This window comes from Elephas maximus, chromosome 25 (genome assembly GCF_024166365.1).
Source record: "Elephas maximus indicus isolate mEleMax1 chromosome 25, mEleMax1 primary haplotype, whole genome shotgun sequence".
NCBI classification, from domain to species: domain Eukaryota; kingdom Metazoa; phylum Chordata; class Mammalia; order Proboscidea; family Elephantidae; genus Elephas; species Elephas maximus.
The window spans coordinates 43,467,836-43,487,382 of record NC_064843.1 but is presented as its reverse complement, the minus strand read 5'-3'; the positions used below and the strand labels follow the sequence as shown (position 1 = coordinate 43,487,382).

At 45.2% G+C, this 19,547-nt stretch overlaps 1 protein-coding gene across 7 annotated transcripts in view; it reads left to right on the top strand.

Moving 5' to 3' along the window:
* Positions 1 to 19,547, top strand: part of SLC23A2 (solute carrier family 23 member 2) — a 143,806-nt gene that overhangs the window by 89,028 nt on the left and 35,231 nt on the right. For all 7 annotated transcript variants that reach the window (XM_049868805.1, XM_049868807.1, XM_049868808.1 and 4 more), the window contains 2 exons: positions 6,769 to 6,885; positions 9,615 to 9,772. In XM_049868805.1, the coding sequence (XP_049724762.1) occupies positions 6,769 to 6,885; positions 9,615 to 9,772 (275 nt within the window). The remainder of the gene's footprint in view (positions 1 to 6,768; positions 6,886 to 9,614; positions 9,773 to 19,547) is intronic.

Here is a 19,547-nt window from a genome sequence, read left to right as displayed (position 1 = left end):
CTGTGACCCTCACACTGCCTGGCTCCACACCATGGGATGTGGGCCCCGCATGGCCTGATGGCGTCTCAGTGTTCACATGGCACACTTGGGAGCAAAGCTTTTCTCCACACACTTGTCAGGACCACACCTGGCTCTTGGGTACTAGGTCTTTAATCACGGGGTCACAAGAATGTCTAGGGTACCAACTTCCTGCTCTGTTGCCCAGGAAATGATGGCTGTCTCCTGCCTTGGTAGTAAGGCGCGTTAACACTTTGGGGCTTTTTAACCTCTGTGGATGTACCTTTTACAGATAATGACGTGGTTGCAGGAGAAGATGTCTAGCCCCTTTAGACTGGGCGTGTGTTTACCTGCTTGGGTGAAAAATTACCTCATTGTCTTGACATTGATTCATTTGTGTTTTCCTCAAATACTAATGAGATAAAATAGCTTCATTTTTTCCTGGCCATTTTCTTACCTGTGAAATGAGGAGTATAATGAGAAGAGCTGCGTGTGTTGAGTGGTGGTTATACACCAGACCTTGGGCTCAATTCCTTGTGCTGTCTGTCACATTTAGTCCTCACAACGACCAGATTAGAAAATTGCTATCACTACCCCTGTTTTAAAGATGAGAGAAAATGAATTTTTTAGGTCCTGTCCTGTCTTGAATTTGTGCAAAGGAAACTTCACACCAGAGGATACTGCTCTTTGGGGTCTTGCTTTTCAGATGACATTGAAAGAGAGGCTCACTCCCACACTGCCTGACTGTGACATAAGAACGGGGCATTCAGAGACAAGACTGGGAGCTAGAAGTACTATGTCCTCCCTCCTCATGCTTGTTTCCCTAATTACAGTGAGCTCTTCCATCTTCGTACTTGTAATCTGCTTATTTTATTACCAAATTGGCTTTTCTGGGTTCTGTTAATACTCTGGAATGCCCGTTGTGGTAAATGCTACTTAATGTGACATTAGCTACAAGGTACCCATCTTAGAATTTCCCCAAAGGGGTTTATTCCTGGAAGGACCAGAAGGATAATGCTTCGAATCCTGAATTCATAAGGTGACCCACACCCCGTTCATTCTGAGCCCTGACCTCAGCATCACTGGAATTCTTAAATTAGAAATGTTACAGGGAATTGAACCTCATCCAAAACCCATTGCCGTCAAGTCAATTCCAACTCATAGCGACCCTATAGGACAGAGTAGCACTGCCTGGTAGAGTTGCCAGGAAGCGCCTGGTGGATTTGAACTGCTGACCTTTTAATTAGCAGCTGTAGCACTTAACCACTACACCACCAGGGTTTCCATTGAACTTAATAGTGAGGGTATTTTAACAAAGTAAATTAAATAACCAAGTGAACGGCTTAGATGCTGTCATTGAAATGTCAGTATTGTTTTACAGTATCTCACAAAATTCGTTTGCAGAAGTGCTTGAAATGGTTGCGCTGGTACTGAAAATCATGACTAATCACAATTTCAGAAGATCGTTTGTTTCATGTAATTAAAAAGTATCTCTGTTTCTTTGTGAGAGTCATGTCTATACCATGATGATAGAGAGTGCAGCCCTTGGGGTCAGCCTGCTTGTGTTCAGGTCCTGGGCGAGCCATTCAACTTCTCCGAGTCTCCAACTCCTCATCTGTAAAATGGGGCCATAACAACATACCCCAGGAATAAACAACGGAGAGTGTAAAGCAGCGTGAGGCTGGAATTGTAAACATGGAAGTTGTTTTATTGGCAAATGTTTTCGTATGTATGTTTTCACTGCAGTTAAAAAGAAAAAAAAAAAAGCATGAGGCTGTTAGGAAGCAGAGATTGCTATAATGTGAAAATAGTTGTATGGGAACTAGCTATAAAGAGTCTCCACTTGAATATCCCACGCTGCTGACCACTGGAGTCTTTTGCTGTCCCGTGTTGAAGCCGCACAGTTACTATTATCACAAGGTTTGCTAAACATAAATCTTCATAACTTTGCAATCCGTGTTTTAAGTTAGAAACCTTTTTCCCCCTTTAATTCATTTTTAAGTGGCCTTTTGTTGGGAGTACTAACCATTCTGGAAAAATAAAGTTCTTTTGAACATTTTGCTTAATAATAAATAGGCCAAAAATATATAAAGAAAAAGTTTAAAATCTACCCTCACCATTCTCACCAGATTGCCTCCAGTGACTGGCAGTCTGGTATGTATCTTTCATATACTCTCCATGCCTGCACACGTGCGAGCATATGCACGCACGCACGCACATACATGCACCCATTATGCTACAACTTGTTTAGTTCCCCCATACGTGATGTGTGTTGGAAGAAGTGAAGGCAGAATGTTCCTTAGAAGCGAGGGTGGCGAGACTTCGTCTCACGTACTTTGGACATGCTATCAGGAGGGACCAGTCCGTGGAGAAGGACGTCATGCTTGGTAACGTAGAGGGTTAGCAAAAAAGAGGAAGGCCTTCGATGAGATGGATTGACACAGTGGCTGCAACAGTGGGCTCAAACAGCAGTGATTGTGAGGATGGCGCAGGACCGGTAGTGTTTCCTTCTGTTTTAAGTAGGGTTGCTGTGAGTCAGAACCAACTCGAAGGCACCTAACAACAACATTCAGAATGTACACCTCACCAGCTCAAGAAATATTTTTGAGATTCTTTTTATTTTTAAAAATTAAATTAATTTTACTTAATTTCTTGAATGGATAATATAGTCTCATGATTTAAAAAATCAAAACATATGGAATATGCATAATTAAGCCTGTCTTCCTCCCTGCCTATCATGCAGTCCCAACCTCCCCCATTGCAAAAAGAAAGAAAAAGGTAATCACTGCTATTAGCTTGTTGGATTTCTTTCCAGGGGCTGTTGATGCATATAAAAGGGACTTTGAATGTATAGTCTCCTTTCTGCTCTCTCTACCTTCTACAAAGATTATACACACTTTTCTGTATCGTCATTTTTTTCAGTTATCAATATATCTTGAGATCTTTCCCCATTGCTACATAAAGAGATTCATTCTTCTTTTTATTAATATTTTTTAAAAGCTGCATGGGGGCCCATTGTGTGGATGCCCCATAATTACTTTAACCAGTATCCCACTGATGGGCATTGCGTTGTTATTTTGCATTTTTTTGCTACTATCAGTGCTATAGTGAATGACTTTATATGTAGGTCCTTTCCCACACACATAGTTACAAATCTAGAATAAATCCGTAGAAATAGAATTGCTGGAGGAAATGGCATATGCATATGTGATTTATATAGATATTATCAAATTGTCCTCTGTGGGATTGTACCAGTTTGTTCTCCAACTTGGAGGTACAGGAGTACCTGTTTCTCCACATCTGTGCAGAAAATGTGTTATCAAACGTTAAGAGTTTTGCTAATATGTTAAGTGAACAAAGTTGTCACAATATAATTTTTTAAAATGTTTAAATTTTTTATTATGAAATAATTTCAGATTTAAGGACCTGAAAATAGTATAAAGAGTTGCCAAAATGTACATTAGCAGTTTGAAGGGAGATACAATATCCAAGAGAGTATTACATGCAGCTTGATGATAATCAGTTTGAAACTCTACAGCAGGGGTTGGCAAACTACAACCTACAAGCCAAGTCTGGCTTACTGCATGTTTTTGTAAATAAAGTTTTATTGGAACACAGCCACATATTGCAGTGGCTGCTTTCAATCTAGGATGGCAGAGTTGAGTAGCTGTGACAGAACCGTATGGCTTGCGAAGCCTAAAATATTTACCATATGGCTCTACAAAAAAAGTTTGCGGATTTCTGCTCTAGATGAAATGATTTCATGAAAGAAAAAAAGACTAAAACTGGCCCCAGAAATGCCAGACTAGATAAATAGCCATAGAAATAATCAGAAGGGTTATTAGATTAGAAGAAGTCTCCAAACAGAGAGCTGAGTTCTGGGTTTGCTTTAATCTTTGAAGGGCAAGTAATTTGCTGTTGTTTTAGATTATGTCAGACCATCACATAAGATGGAGAACTCTTTTTTAAATGACGTTATTAAACTGTTAATGCAGTCATCTTTTAAAGGAATCTTGATGTTTGGAGGTTTTTGTTTTTGCATCTTTTTCTGTTGGAAAGTGGCTTGTATAGTTCATGCAGCAATGGCTCAACGTGGTGCCAACCACGGTTCCATCGCCACACCCGCATCCCTTCCACCTCGAAGATGGGCAGGGCAGCATTTTTCTGACAGGCTTCTTGATCTTCCCAACCACACAGCTCACTACTCTGTGTCATTTTAATACTACCTGTGGGCATTTGCAGTAATTCCAGGTATGTGTGTGTGCACATGTGTGTATGTATGCACACCTTAATCTCAGCCTGTCCAGGCTGACAAAGGACAGATACAAAGTCTTTTCCATTCTGTGCATCGACTTTATAGTTAAAACTCACTGTCTTAACGCTGTTTGAATACTGTAATGTTGCCTTATAACGTTATTGTAGCAGGTCACTAATCATAGCATTTCTGTACTGTCTTCAGATCTTTCTCCCTGAGCAGACACGCTGCTGATCTGTGATACAACGTGACGGTGTTGAATTGTCCTTTGTGTGGTGAACTTAACATCCATAGATGTATGTCAGCAAAACAGGCACCATGTATTGAATTCCTCACTCACAGACGTACTTTCTCCACTGTTTCTGCCAACCTTTTTGAAGGACACGTATAATCCTTTTTAACCCATTCAGCATTGCAAACCTGTGAATATCATGGTTTGAGTGGAAGAAAGGTTCTCTCCAAAAGGTCATATTCAGCCCACATTTGGATTAGTTCAAATGTCAGCTTATATTAGATATTTACTTTTAGACTTTAAGGTGAGACTAAACTACATCACTTCTTTGTTTAAGGGTATTTGGCCCCCAAATCCCAGTTCCCTATGCATTGAAAATGGAGTGACCTGTGCTTTGACAATTAAGTGACAAACATATGGAGCAGCATCTTCCTACACATCACGTCCATCAGATGAGAGGGCAGATACTGGCCTAGTTACGGTCAGGGGTCAGGATGTCATCATCTTTATTGTTTTTGTGGAATATCTTTAATTTTGTTTCCTGTTGTTAGGTTCCAACTCATAGTGACCCTGTGTACAACAGAGCGAAACGCTGCCCGGTCCTGCGCCATCCTCATGGATAGCCTTTGCTATCCTTGAGCCCGTTGGTGCAGCCACTGTGTTAATCCATCTCTTTGAGGGTCTTGCTCTTTTTCACTGACCTCTAAGTTATAAAAGATTTTAAAAAGACACATGTCTCAGATTCTGAGGAATGCAAGAACTTTTTCCTAGGGTTTTAGAACCGGAGTGGTTGTGAGGCTAAGCTGGACACTTGGGGTTCCCTTGAGTTTTCTTCTTGGCTCAGATGCTGAGTTGAGAAGTTAGGCTGAAAGGTCCCTGGATGGCACAAACGGCTTGCACTCTGCTGGTAACCTAAAGGTTGGCAGTTCGAACCCACCCAGCAGCACTGGGGAATAAACAGGCCTGTAAGGACTACAGCCAGTTCAACTCTCAAACACATGGGGTTGCTGCAAAGGAACACCTTAACACAACAAAAAAAAACAGCGAAAGTGATGCTGAAGCTGACCAGAAATGTCTAGGCTAAAACCTAAAGCGTTCTGGTCTTCCTGATGATTTTGACATGGTTTGAACATTTTTAAAAAAATCATTAGTCTGACAGACTGGAGGAACCCCTGGGACTATGTATGGCCTCTGGGCACCCTTCTAACTCAGTCTTGAAGCCATTTCCTGAAGTTCACCTTTCTGCCAAAGATTAGGCAGCCCTATAAGATAAACAATAACACGTGAGGATCGTGCTTCTTAGATCAGTCAAGTATGCAAGATCGAGTGGACAACACCTGCCCAGGAACAAAGAGGTAGGAGGGGACAGGAAGGTAGGAGGGGACAGGAAAACTGGACGGATGGACATGGTGAACTTGGGATGGAAAGGGAAAGGGAAAGAGTGCTGACGCAATGCAGGATTGCAGCCCATGCCATGAAACCATTTGTATATAAATTTTTGAATGAGAAACTAATTTGTTGGTAAACTTTCACCTAAATCACACACACACACAAAAAATGGTGAGGGAAGAAGGAGAAAGTAAAAATTGTCACCTGAACTATAAATACAATTCTGGCCTCTGTTTTTTAAACAAAACTTGAATCATCATGTTTGTAGACTTTTAAATTTTATTCTTCTCACTCAAAATTGTTGTCCGGGCAGTGGTGTTTTGATAGGAGGGTGTAGGACTTTATTCAGGTAGAAGGGTCCTGTCTCCTTGCAGTGGATGGTGGGGTAGAGGGACAGACCCGTGCTCTCCTGTTTGTAAGTGGTTGGCATTTAATAACATCTCTCCATCTGGGGCTCTACCCAGGACTGCGCGTGCCAAGCTGGCCCCTGTGGCCTGCCTTTGGAGCCCCTGGGTTGCTGTCAGAGAGGAGTCAATGCCAAGGGATACTGAGTGTTTTTGAACATTACATCAAAGGTAAAAAACAAAACAAAACCAGTTGCTACCGAGTTGACTCTGACTCTTGGTGGTCCCACGTGTATCACAGTAGAGCTGTGCTCCGTAGGGTTTTTAGTGGCTGATTTTTCAGAGGCGGATTGCCAGGCCTTTCTTCAAATGTACCTCTGGGTGAACTCAAACTTCCAGCCTCTTGGTTAGCAGTTGAGCATGTTAACCGTATGCACCTTCCAGGGACTCCAGAGGTATTCAAGGCTTAATTTTACAGGAGAGGGCCAGGACAGAGGTCTCCTGAGCTGACTCGGCTTTACTGAGTAACTGTCTTTCTCTCTTGCTCACAGAGCTCTCTGGCGGAGACCCTGGACAGCACCGGCAGCTTAGACCCCCCGAGATCGGACATGATTTACACCATAGAAGACGTTCCTCCCTGGTACTTGTGTATCTTCCTGGGGTTACAGGTAAGGTGCTCGAATGCTCTACAGGCTGTTTTGTTTAATTCAACTTTGATTTTTATTTTTCAGAGACTTTATCATACATTGGTATTTTAAGAATGATGAATGGGAGTGATTAGCATCCGTTTTCCAATAGTGGAAGGAAGAAAAGAGCAAGAGAAGGTTAACAGGGGAAGGAAAGAAGAAAAATGTTCAGGGAATAAATAGGAGAAGTGGAGCGACAGGAAGGATAGAAGAGCGGAGCTGTAGGAAGAAGGGAGGAGAGAAGGAGGACAAGACTAGAAAGAAGAGGAGGCAATGAATGGGTGGTTTCCATCCCCCCGACAAGCAATACCTGGATTTATTGAATCCCGTTCACAGTCATGGAAAGCTCTGCCATCTAATATGGGTGGCAGTGAAAAGTGCCATGGTAGCCAGAATGTAAATAGGACATTTTGGTTGTTTTTTAAGGGTGCAATATAAATGAGAGGTTTTAGTCTTATTTTTTAAAGGCAGGGAAACTTTGCTGTGCTGGTGGCTGCTTTCTCTGCTGCAGCTTTCAGGGGGAGCCAAGCAGGAACACTGGGAGGGTGGTGAGGGGTCAGGCAGAGGTGACGGTGGAGGCAGGACCGTGTCTCTGCCATGCCCGTCATCTCTCTCTGCAGCCTGTCCCCTCCCACAGGGTTAGAGTGGGGTGTTTGGAGAAAGAGGACAAGGCGGTTGGTTTTTTCTCAGATGCACACCTCTGGCTGTATTTGCTTTCGTGGTTTTAGCTTGGATTGTGTCCTGAGGTCTGACTTTTCCATCCTTCATTTCTCAAGTTTGAGTGATCACCTGACTCTAAGGTATCTCAGATGCTCAAAGTCAGGGTCATTGGCCAGATGTGGCTGAGACTGGTGGATTCACTCCGGGAGGTGGGGCTCTACCTGCTGACAGCCGATGCTTTGGTTGAATTTCCTGCCCCCTCTTCTCTCGGTGTCAGAGTACTTGGTAACCTGGAGGAGTCTGCCAAAACAGCGGTGCAGCCTTGCAGGATAACTTACCTTGGGCTGAGTATCCTGAACCATGTTCAGAAAGCACACTTTTTGAGATGCTTCTATTATAGATGTTTCTGGAAGAAGTCTTCTGTGGTCAAATAGATCGGGAAACCCTGCATGGGTCATGTCCTTCTTGACAACATACCATGTACATTGACTTGTGAGCAGCTCTGAGAAGTGCTGAGCAGGATCGTTCTGAGCCCCATGAAATAGCCTATTTGTGTTGATATCATGGTCTGCAAGCAGCATGTTTAGGCTGGCTGCAACAGGGAGCCATTGGGAAGAAAGGCAGGAAGTTTGCAGAATGTAAGAACTGAATGACCAGGCTTCTGGTAGGGTAGCAGTGAGTGCCAAGACCATCCTACCAGGGCCACGAGGAATAGGGAGAGGGAGGTCCCCATGGGAAAAGAGGGATGGGGTTCTTTCTGGAGGATCGCCACACCTACTGTTTCCCCTTCACCCCTCCCTGGTTGGAACAGACAAATTGTGTGTTTGTCCACAATCTCAGACCGTAGAAAAAGACGGAAAACTCCTCATACAATGAAGCTGGTATAACTTTATCCCCAGATGTGAAAATATTAAAAAAAAAAAAAAAAAAAGGACCAATTCTTTTAGGAATATATAGATGCCAAATTCTGCATAAAATGTTAGCAAATCAAATCCTAGAAGAAAAGCAGGGCGTGACTGGGTAGGGTTTGTTTCAGGAATGCCAGACTAGCTTGGTGCAACACCGTTCACGTTAACAATTAGAGGAGAGAGGTCATACGGTTTTAGCAATTAAGGCTGAAAAAGCATTTGAAAAACAATAAGAAAACACTCCTAGAAAGAATCATATAAGGAAAAGGTCACCAGAGCTTGTGTTGGCCGCTTCCTTTGTGCTGGCGCTGTTCCGTGCAACTTTAGGTACAACAATTCATTTAAACCTCCTAATGTCCATACAGGGTGAGGCGCTCTTGTTATTTCTCTTTACAGCTAAGGAAGCTGAGGCACGCAGAGATAGGCATCTTGAGTATTTTGCCCGAGATACTTGAAGGAACTTGAAAGCAACAGAGTTTGGATTGGGATACAGGCAGCCTTAACTCCAGAGCTCCTATTTTGAATTCTTCCATTATCCTATTCTCTTAGAGACGGAGAGAAGCTATCTAAACACTATAACCGGTTCCCAGTTGGCATCAGGTTGATTTCGACTTCTGGTGACTCTGTCTGTATCAGTTTGTCAGAGTATAACTGTGCTCCTTAGGGCTTTCAATGGCTGATTTTTCGGAAGTAGATCGGCAGACCTTCTGAGGCATCTCTGAGGAGACTTGAACCTCCAACCTTTTGATTAGTGGCCAAGCGCGTTAACTGTTTGCACCGCCTGGGGATTCCCAAACACTATAAAGACTGTCAAAATACACAGTAAAGAGCTTCTTGGTAGACTATTTAAGCCTTTTCTACTAAGACTAAGCCAAGAAGGAATGCTGCTTGTTGTGCCTGGGTTACCTGGTTCTCTTTTAGAAACTTGATTGCGTAATAAGGCAAGAAAACATAATGAAGAGGCGAAATGCTGAAAAGAAAGAAAAAATACACGGTTTGGCACATGATGTGAGTGTATACCTAGAAAAGAGCTGCTTCACGTGGGCTATGTTTTAAAGACGGTGGGGGAGCAAAGTTAGGATAAAATCAGAAACGCTGAGGGAGGGCTTGTTGACTCTCCCCTGTCTCTCCTCTCGCCCACAGCACTACCTGACCTGCTTCAGTGGCACGATCGCGGTGCCTTTCCTGCTGGCTGATGCCATGTGTGTGGGGTATGACCAGTGGGCCACCAGCCAACTCATCGGGACCATCTTCTTCTGCGTGGGAATCACAACCTTGTTACAGACAACATTTGGATGCAGGTGAGATTGGGGTACTCATTTGGGGTGCTAAACCACCACCAGGCATGGAGTAGTGCTCAGCTCACAGATGCCGTACACTGGGGGCTGCTCGGCAGGCCCGACTGGAATGTGTGTGGGGGGGGCTCCTCGTGGCGACTCTCTCCCTCCCTCCTCCTGCTCCTTCTCTTGGTGAATGGCACCACCCCTGCCCAGCTGTGCCAGGTGGACACTGAGATTCACTCTCAACTCTTTCCATCCCACCAGCTGGCGGGTCACATTGCCTCCACGTCTCTTCCCAGCCCCCAGTCCCACCCCCATTCTGTTAGTTCAGACCTGGACTGTGCCACCAGGGTCCCAGTTGGCTTTCCTGTCTCCAAGGCTCCTTTCTTGGCCCTCCTTTATGTCCCTCCCCCAGTGCCATCTTGTCTCTGCACTGGCCAGGCTGGAGCTCTACTCCTGTTTAAAGACCAGGAAGCTCCAGTCATCTATTCTGCCCCCTTGCTCTCTGCCGCACTTTACTGTCCACTGACCCTGCCTTCCACCTTCCCTGAACCCACCCCTGAGCTCACTTGCCCTGAACGTGCCTTCCTGCTCCACCTTCTGTCTTCCACTTTCCACCCACCTTCCCTGCTCTGTGAGGCCTCCCGCACTGCCCCGAAGCCTTCGCTCTTCTCTCCCGTGCGTCCCCATATGTGCGTCTTGTGTACCGTCTTCTAATGTGGCTCTTAACCTCATTTGTCACCTTTTGCTTTTGTGCGTGTTTCTTCCCCTGGATCATGATCGCCCCTCGTTGCCAGCATTTTGGCTTGTTCCCCTTTGCACCCCCAGCCCCCAGCTTACATGGGCATGGGGCCTCAGAGGCAGGAGTAGAAGTGGCCTTTCTCCTGCAGCACACTTACTTTTCCCATCTTCTTCCCTCTTTCCAGGCAGCCTCTTACTTTATCCCTGGGCTCTGCCCGGGGTCGAGCCCACCGTGACAGATCAGCTTGAGAGTTGGGTTTCTTGCTCCATTCGGGGCAGTCCGAGTGGGCGCTTTGCCTTCCTTGCTGCGGGCTGTGGAGACAAGAGAGACAGCACAGAATACAGTCTTTGAAATCATGGACTGTGTTTCAATGAGTCAGAATCCTCAGGGACCTCAGAAAGGGTTATTCATATTTTGGTGAATGAGAGAATACTGGGAGAGCTGTGAACAGCGTTGGGTGTGTGGTTGGCAGTATAGGCAATGTCATAGGGATGGAGGTCACTCAGAGACCTGCTGATGGAAAGAAGCCCTGGGGACCAAAGGCCATGGGGGCCGGCAAGCTCCTGGCCCCTGAAGTTCTCACCCCTGGCCCCCGCTAGGCTGCCTGTAACACCACAACCGAGCAGGCCCCTAGCCTCAGAAGGGAGGAGCGTCCCTCGCCTGACAGGGGATGGGGATGGCATTGGCCTGCCAGGGGAAGGACATCCGTTCCAAGGAGGCCTTGGTTCGCTGTCTCAGAGCCAGGTAGAGTCAGCAGTTGACATCTCGCTCCTTTGATGTGGTGTCTAAGGTTCTGTATTGCAAGTCTAGAGTGGATTGAAAAGCATTTGTTGGCTGACTCAGGAGAGTTACCTTCTGGTAGAGACAACCCATTTGTGAGTCTGGGCAGTGGCTATAGTTGTGGAAAGTGGTTGATCTGAAGAGGGAATGAAATTTGCCTTTGTTGCTGTGAAATACGCATCGTATGTGGCCCTACCCTGGTCTCAAATGAGGCCACAGTTGGCTGAGCTGAGCCAAGGCAGTGGTGACCTCGTTGCCCAAGGGTGACCTGATAGGGAGCATTTTGGAACTTCTGGTGAGTGCCTTAGGCCTTGGGAGGGCGCCCATTCAGGACACTCCTGCCCATTGTTGGGGCACAAGACCTGGTAGAATAGCTCGGGCCAGTGTAGCTCACCCTGCCTCCCCCCTGCTTAAGAGCGGCTGAGCTGAGGAAGAATAGGAACAGGATCTGACACGCCTCATAGGATGGCTCAGGGACCCGAAACGGAGAGCGGTGGCTACCTCAAGCATGTGGTGGGTGTCGTGTGTACATGCACGTTCATGTATGTGTGTCTGTATGCACTGTGCCCATGAGGGTCAGTGAAAGCAGCTTTCCTTGCTCTGGTTTGTGGGAGGCGTTAGGAAAGCCCCACCCAATCCTTTTAGTGGGTGGTGTGAGGAGCAGTGGGCCCCATTCCTCACTTCCTTCCATAACATATAGCTATTTGCCTAGTTGTAAGTGAGGAGGCAGGTGCCACGTCTGATAACCACATCAGGGCAGGTGTGCTGCTGGGGGTGGTTCTCGGGGGATAAGGTGGAGGCTGAGGGGCATTGGTGTGTGGTTCATCTTGGAAAATGGGTTTTCTGTGGTTTCGACTGGTGTCCGTGCTCTTAACCTGGGGCGAAGGAATAACAGCATGCTGGCTCCACCCCACACACATTCAGTGAACCGTGTGTGTATCAAGTGCCCAGTGAGGAGGATGTGGCATGGTGGGGCACACAGGTGACAGTGGAGCGAGTATACACCGCACAGTGTAGAGGGTTGGGCCATCAGGATGCCGTGCTGGTGTCCTGTGGGGGTTTGAGGGGCGGTCACGGAGGAGATGGCCGGTCTCCTTGTTCTGGCTGATTTCTGAAATGTCAGTCACAGCTACTTGTCAGTCACAGCGTGTTCCAGGAATTAGCACAAAGCCTGTACAATCCTGAAAGATCAGGGTGGGATTATTCCGGGAGTCCCCAACCCTGATGCTGTGCGGACCTGTGTCATCCTCCAGAGCAGTCACACAGCCTTGGCTGCATGGACAGCTTCCTGCCTGATGCGCCACCTTGGCTGCTGGTGGGTGTTTCCAACGGAGCCTGCATCTTCCTGGCACCTCCATGCTCGCAGGGTCCCTGTAGTCAGCCACGTAGCCCACATGTCGTCCAGGCCTGGGTGTGAATGAGGGCCCTCTAGGACCCTATTGCTGACCTTCCCAGGGGTGTGGCAGGAGGAGAGTCCCACTGTGCTTGGGGGGCTACCTCTAGCCTCTTGCCCAGGTGCCTCTGGGAGACATCACTCTGACCTTTGCAGTGGGGTGGCCCCTCCCTGAAAAGCATCTCCTGCCTTTTAGAGGCCTGCTGTATGCACACAGGACATTCCTGGGCTGAGAAAAGGTGGGATTTTGGCCAAGGGAGTCCATCTTAGCCTGGTCCATGAGCCTGGTCTATCTAACCAGATTGCTGCTTTGAGCATGAGAGAAAGCACTGCTGTCTTCAACCTCATTGGGTTCTTGGGCCCTGTAAGGGGACCTTGTACACAGCATGTGCTCACTGAGTACAGGGGACAATTCCAGGACACACCACAGTCTCAAGCCTAGGGCTCTGAGCTGACAACGACTAATAAAACCTAGAAGAATGGGGCGATGCTGTGAGTAGGTTTTGAGGGAGGGATTGGAATTTTCCCTCAGAGTCTCATTCTCTTTGTGTATTTGTGTATGGGGTGTGTTTGTATAGTTTTTGGGTTACTTTTGAACTGCTTTAAAAGAGTTGCAGACATCATGATGGTTCAGCCATGAGTACTCTCCTAGGAATGAAGACGGTTTCCTGTGTAACCATAGTGCTATTTTTCATATCCCACAAAATGAATAGTCATTCCATATCCCACCTGATAGGCAGTTCTTACTCCGTTTCCCCGATTGTCCCCAAAATGTCTCTTATGGTTCTCCCCTGCAGTCTCCCTGACAGGATCCAGTCAAGTTCATGCATGAAGGTGCACCTGGTTTGTTGTGTCTCTTTGGCGTCTTAGTAATAAACAGTGCCACACACCTGTTTTCTCTCCCCATGTCGTTACCTTTTAAAGAGGGGAGGACAGTTGTCTCGTCAAGTGTCCCATGGTCTGGATTTGTCTGACTGTGTCCTCATGATGTCGTTTAATTAGTTCTGCAGTCCCCTTTCCCCGCTGTAAACTGGAAGACAGGGCCAGCGGCGTGCTTGATTCAGGGTGAACGCTTTTGCCAAAATGCCGGTGTCAGGGATGTCAAGTCTTTCAGGTTCTATCCTGTCAAGCGAGCACTTTATGGCAGCTTACAGGTTTTTTTTCTCCAAGTAAAAAAAATTACTGCCCATTTAACTCAAAGAGTTTTAAGTAGTACATTAAAGTGCTAGACCAGTGAGAATATGAACTTGGAAGAGGAAGCATTGCCAGCTGCAGAGGGGAGCCTTGGGCCCAGAGGCAGTGTCACCTCCCTTTCCGCAGTTACTAGCCATGTGACATTGGGCAAGTGTCCTAGTCTCTCTAAGCCCCACTCTCTCGTCTGTAAAACAGGAGTAATAATAACATTGTTGTTGAGTGCCGAATGAGGCAGTGCTTGGCACCTGCCCACACTCGCCTGTTAGTGTCATTACTGTAGTGACTCTTAGCCTGAAGGAAGGGAAGGAGAGGACACACATAGGTTCTGGCGAGGCAGGGGGAGGACATCATGGACCAAGACTGGGAAGACCAACAGGCAGCATTCGCCTGATGAATGTGGCAGGGGGCTGGTGTGCCTCTCAGCCATATTGCCAGCAGGACCTAGCCAGGATGGGCCTCCCAGCCCCTGAATTGGTCCCAGAGGCCATGAGAAAATGGTATGGCTGCCTCATTCAGCCCCCACCTCCTAGCAGAGAGCCGTCGCCAAGGCTGGGACTGCCCAAGTTTGCTCATTCAGCTCTAGCTTTTCTGGGTGTTCTCTCCCTTCAGTTAATATGTTCTTTTCTCTGTTTGCTAGTATTTCTGATACTTCAAGGGACTAGGAGATGACTTTGTCCTCCTCTTAGGGTGGGTTTAATGATTTCAGCTCTCTGTACCTTTTCCTTCTGGGGGTCAGAGCCCGCCTGCTCAGTGTTTCCCATTGGCCCCTGGATGCTCGTTCTCTCCCTCAGGGCCCCACTGCTCCTCACTCTCCCTCATGGTTTTTCCTTCCTGTTTTGGCAGGTGATTGCCCACGCAAAAGCTCTGCGTGGATGGAGTAATACTACAGGAGTAGAGGCTAGAGGGTGCCACCAAACACTGGGAAGAAAGCTTTTTTGTCCTCTCTTCTTTTTTTTTAAACGTTTGGGAGCTTTATAACTACTTGGTGTAACTCTGGCTTCTAAGGAATATATTGTGACTGTCATCTTTCCCTCCCTTAGGAAGACTCTCTGCAAACATAATTTTTAAAGTCATGTCTATTGAGGTATAATTGACATGCAGTAAAATCCACCTGTTTTCCTATTTTAAATGTACACTGAGGAGTTTTTACCTTGTATACAGTCATGTAACCACCACCACAAATCAAGATATAGAGTGTTGCTACACCCTAAAGAGTTCCCCTAATCCCCCTTTGTGCCTAGCTAGATCTTTAATAAAAGTATATTAGGCTACCACAGGCACAGAAGTACAAATAGTTTGTGTATTCATTTACATAAAATATGTAGGCTAGGTAAATGCATAGAGACAGAAAATAGAGGTTACCAGGCTGCGGGGTGGGAGGGATGGAGAGGTATTGCTTAATAGAGTTTCTGTTTGGGGTGATGAAAAAGTCTTGGACGTAGATAATGGTGATGATAGCACAACATTGTGAATATAATTAATGCCACTGAATTGTACCTAAAAGCTATTAAAGTGGCAAATTTTACCTTATATGTATTTAATAAACCCTTGACATGAAGTAGTTAAAATTTTGAGAAGGTTAGCAGTTACCAAAATTGTTTCCAGCTAGCCCCTCAGAATTTCTGTACTGTACCATAAAAAAAGAAAAATAACAAACTGGAGAAAGTATTTGTGACATATTACAGATAAAGTCCTCATCTCTCTAGTATATGCAGAACTCTTAAAATCGAAGTAAAAAACAAAAAGCTTGTAAAAAAAAAAGGGGGGGGGGGCAAAAAACATAAACAGATATCTCATCCAAAGCCATCACACGACTCTTAAGCATAAAGCATCAAATTGACTTAAAAGAGAAATGCAAACCAAAGCTTCCCTAAGGTACCATTTCTCACCTTTGACGGATGGGCAAAAAATAAAAATCTCAACAAGCCACACTGTTGGCAAGGCCTTGGAAGGACAGGCATCTCATACATTGCTGGTAGGAGCAAAAATGGTTCAGCCTCACGGAGGGGAATTTTATTTAAAGAGTACATAGCCATTTACCAGTTAGTTAATCCACCTTTTAGACATTTACCCTGAAGATACACCCCTACAAAGGCAAAATACTATATTAAAAGTTTTTTCTGATCAATAACCGATGGTATTGAAGGAAGAAGTCCAGGCTTTACTGAAGGTATTGGCGAAAAACAAGGCTCCAGGAATTCACGGTCTACCGGTTGAGATGTTTCGGCAAACGGATGCAGTGCTGAAAGTGCACTAGCAATTTGGAAGACAGCTTCCTGGCCAATTGACTGGAAGAGCACCATATTTATTCCCATTCCAAAGAAAGCTGATCTGACCGAATGTGGAAATTATCGAATGATGTCATTAATGCCATATTAATATAAATTTTACTGAAGATAATTAAAAAATGGTTGCAGCAGTACATTGATAGGGAACTGCCAGAAATTCAAGCCAGATTCAGAAGAGAACGAAGAACCAGGGATATCATTGCTGATGCCTGATGGATCTTGGCTGAAAGCAGAGAATACTAGAAAGATGTTTACCTGTGTTATATTGACTAAGCAAAGGCATTTGACCGTGTGATCTCAACCAATTATGAAGAATGGAAATTCTAGAACACTTAATTGTGCTCCTGAGGAACCTGTACATAGACCAAGAGGCAGTTGTTTGAGCACAACAAGGGGATACTGTGTGGTTTAAAGTCAGAAAAGGCGTGCGCCAGAGTTGTATCCTTTCGCTATACCTATTCAATCTGTATGCTGAGCAAATAATCCAAGAAGCTGGACTATATGAAGAAGAACGGGGCATCAGGATTGGAGGAAGACTCATTGACAACCTGCTTGTGTTATATAGGTGACAGAACCTTTCTTGCTGAAAGCAAAGAGAACTTGAAGCACTTACTGATGAAGATCAAGGACTACAGCCTTCAGTATGGGTTACATCTCAACATAAAGAAAATAAAAATCCTCACAGCTAGACCAGTAAGCAACATCATGATAAATGGAGAAAATACTGAAGTTGTCAAGGATTTCATTCTACTTGGATCCACAGTCAACACCCATAGAAGCAGCAGTCAAGAAATCATAGGACGCATTGCATTGGGCAAATCTGCTGCAAAAGATCTCTTTAAAGTGTTAAAAAGCAAAGGTGTCACTTTAAGGACTAAGGTGCAGCTGACCCAAGCCATGGTGTTTTCAGTTGCCTCATATGCATGTGAAAGCTGGACAGTGAATGAGGAAGACCAAAGAAGAATTTATGCCTTTGAACTATGGTGTTGGCGAAGAATATGAACATACCATGGACTGCCAGAAGAATGAACACATCTGTCTTGGAAGAAGTACAGCCAGAATGTTCCATAGAAGAAAGGCTGGCGAGACTTCGTCTCACATACTTTGGACGTGTTATCAGGAGGGATCAGTCCCTGGAGAAGGACATCATGCTTGGTAAAATAGAGGGCCAGGGAAAAAGAGGAAGACCCTCAACGAGATGAATTGACACAGTGGCTGCAACAGTGGACTCAAAACAATTGTGAGGATGAAGCAGGACCAGGCCGTGTTTCATTCCATCGTACATGGGGTCGCTATGATTCAGAATTGACTCGACAGCACCTAACAACAGCATACTCAAGGTTATTGACTGCGGTGTAATTTATTATGGCAAAATGTAGGACCCAGCCTAAATGTCCATCCATAGGAAACTGCTGGAATGGTACATCACACAGCGGAGTCCCAGGTAGCCCTGAAAAAGAATGAGGAGGAGCTCTGTGAACTGATACAGAGTAAGTTCCAGGATGTATTGAAAGACCAAGTTGTAAAAAAGTATATGGTATATTCTTTTATTGTGCAAAAAGAAGAAACAAGAAGGATAAGTTAGAAACTCATGAAAGTAGTTAACTATGGTAGGTATGTGGACAGTGGGATAGAGGAGATAGGGATGGGAACAAGGCTTTTCTGATGTATATCTTTTTATATGATTTTATTTTTGAGCTGCACAACCATTCTACATATTAAAAAAATCTAAAAGGACGAAGAAAAGCATACTCTACAATTTTATGTAAACAGAAATAAGTGAAACTAACTATACATCAAATTGCTAACCACACAGAGAAAAGAATTCAACAGACTGTAGAACATAGTACTTTGGAGCCTGGCATGTACTCGTGTCAGGAATGACAGAGTTACCTGTATACTCAGATTTATGTTATTACTATCTAGTGACACTATTAACTTAAAAAAAAATTGCTACCTGCAAAGATTCACCCCCTCCTCACAAATTTAAAATATATTTTTCCTGTAGAGATAAGCACACATTGTCTGTAAAGGTCCAGTAGTAAATATTCTAGACTTTGTAAGCCATACAATTTCTTTCTGTCAAGACTACTCACCTTTGCTGAAGTACCATGAAAACCACCATAGGCAATATGAAAATAAGCAAGTACACTGCATTTCAATAAAACTTTATAAAAATAGGCAGCAGATTTGGCCCATGGGCCAGTTTGCCAACCCCTGGTGTAAAGGAAGGCATAGTTTAATATGCTTCCTTTCCAGACGTCAGTAAAAATAAGTAAAAGACCAGATAGTCTTGTACTCTGGGAGACCCACATGCCTGAGGTTTAGAGGGCCACATTCAGGAGTGCGTGCTGGAGGCCTGTGAGGCACTGAGGTGGGTGTTGTGCTACCAGAACGTAGGAAAGAGTTGCAGGGTTGATGAGCTTCACGCTGGGAAGTGCCTGAAAAAGCCACGTTATCAGATATGGCTCTGAAGTGCTTTATCACCCTCCCTCTTTTTCTCAAGAAAATCGGCTTCAATGATTCTGACGTAGGGAAGTTCCCATTTTATTAAAGTGGTCTTATGCTCTTGTCACAACTTTCCCTAAGAATATTTCAGTCAAGCCACTGATTTGACCCTGCCAGTTACAGAGAGCACACTCACTGCTGGGAATTCCAGGTGCTGGCAGGTGGTTGTGCTACACGTTAGGCTTTCCCAGATCACCTTAGGAGAGTTGATGGGGACAGGACACGTGGGAATCTTCAGTTACCACCCACTTTCAAGGAACCTAGGGTCCCAGTGTCTTGAGAGTGAGTGGGCTTCTTTGTAGCAGTGCTGTTGGTACCTCTGGTCATAGTTGAGCCATAAAATACTCAACTATGAAGCGCCTCAGGGCCATTCAGGTTCAGGCCAAGGTCAAGAATAATTCATGTCAGCAGGTGTGGAACCCAGAGCCATCTTTACTTTTCCCACATCCAGTGAGTTATCAATGCAGTAATGTCCCTCAGGGAAAAGAAAGGTCTCTAAGTACGAGCAGATTGTCTTGCATCGTCCTAGGATGCATTGCTTGAAATCTGAAGCCATAGTAACACAGATGCTATTTGGACCATGGAGCGTACCTAATCGTACGCTGCCCTCCCTTTACCCTTCTAGTACATTCATGAAAACTGCGTTGAAGGAATTTTTGTCAATCAAATGGTGTTTTCCCTCCGATGTACAGTCCCACTCCAGGTGACCTCCACTTTTGCTTATGATGGCACCATGTTCTGGGCGCCTCCGGTAGGTAATTGTAAGTGGACAATTGGTAGAGGGCCTGCCCTTGGGAGTAGTCTTCAGTAGTGCATCTGGTTTGCACTGTGTGGCCTGTCTCTGTGTCTGGAAAGCCAGCATCCTTCCCGCTCCCAATTGATTTCATTGCA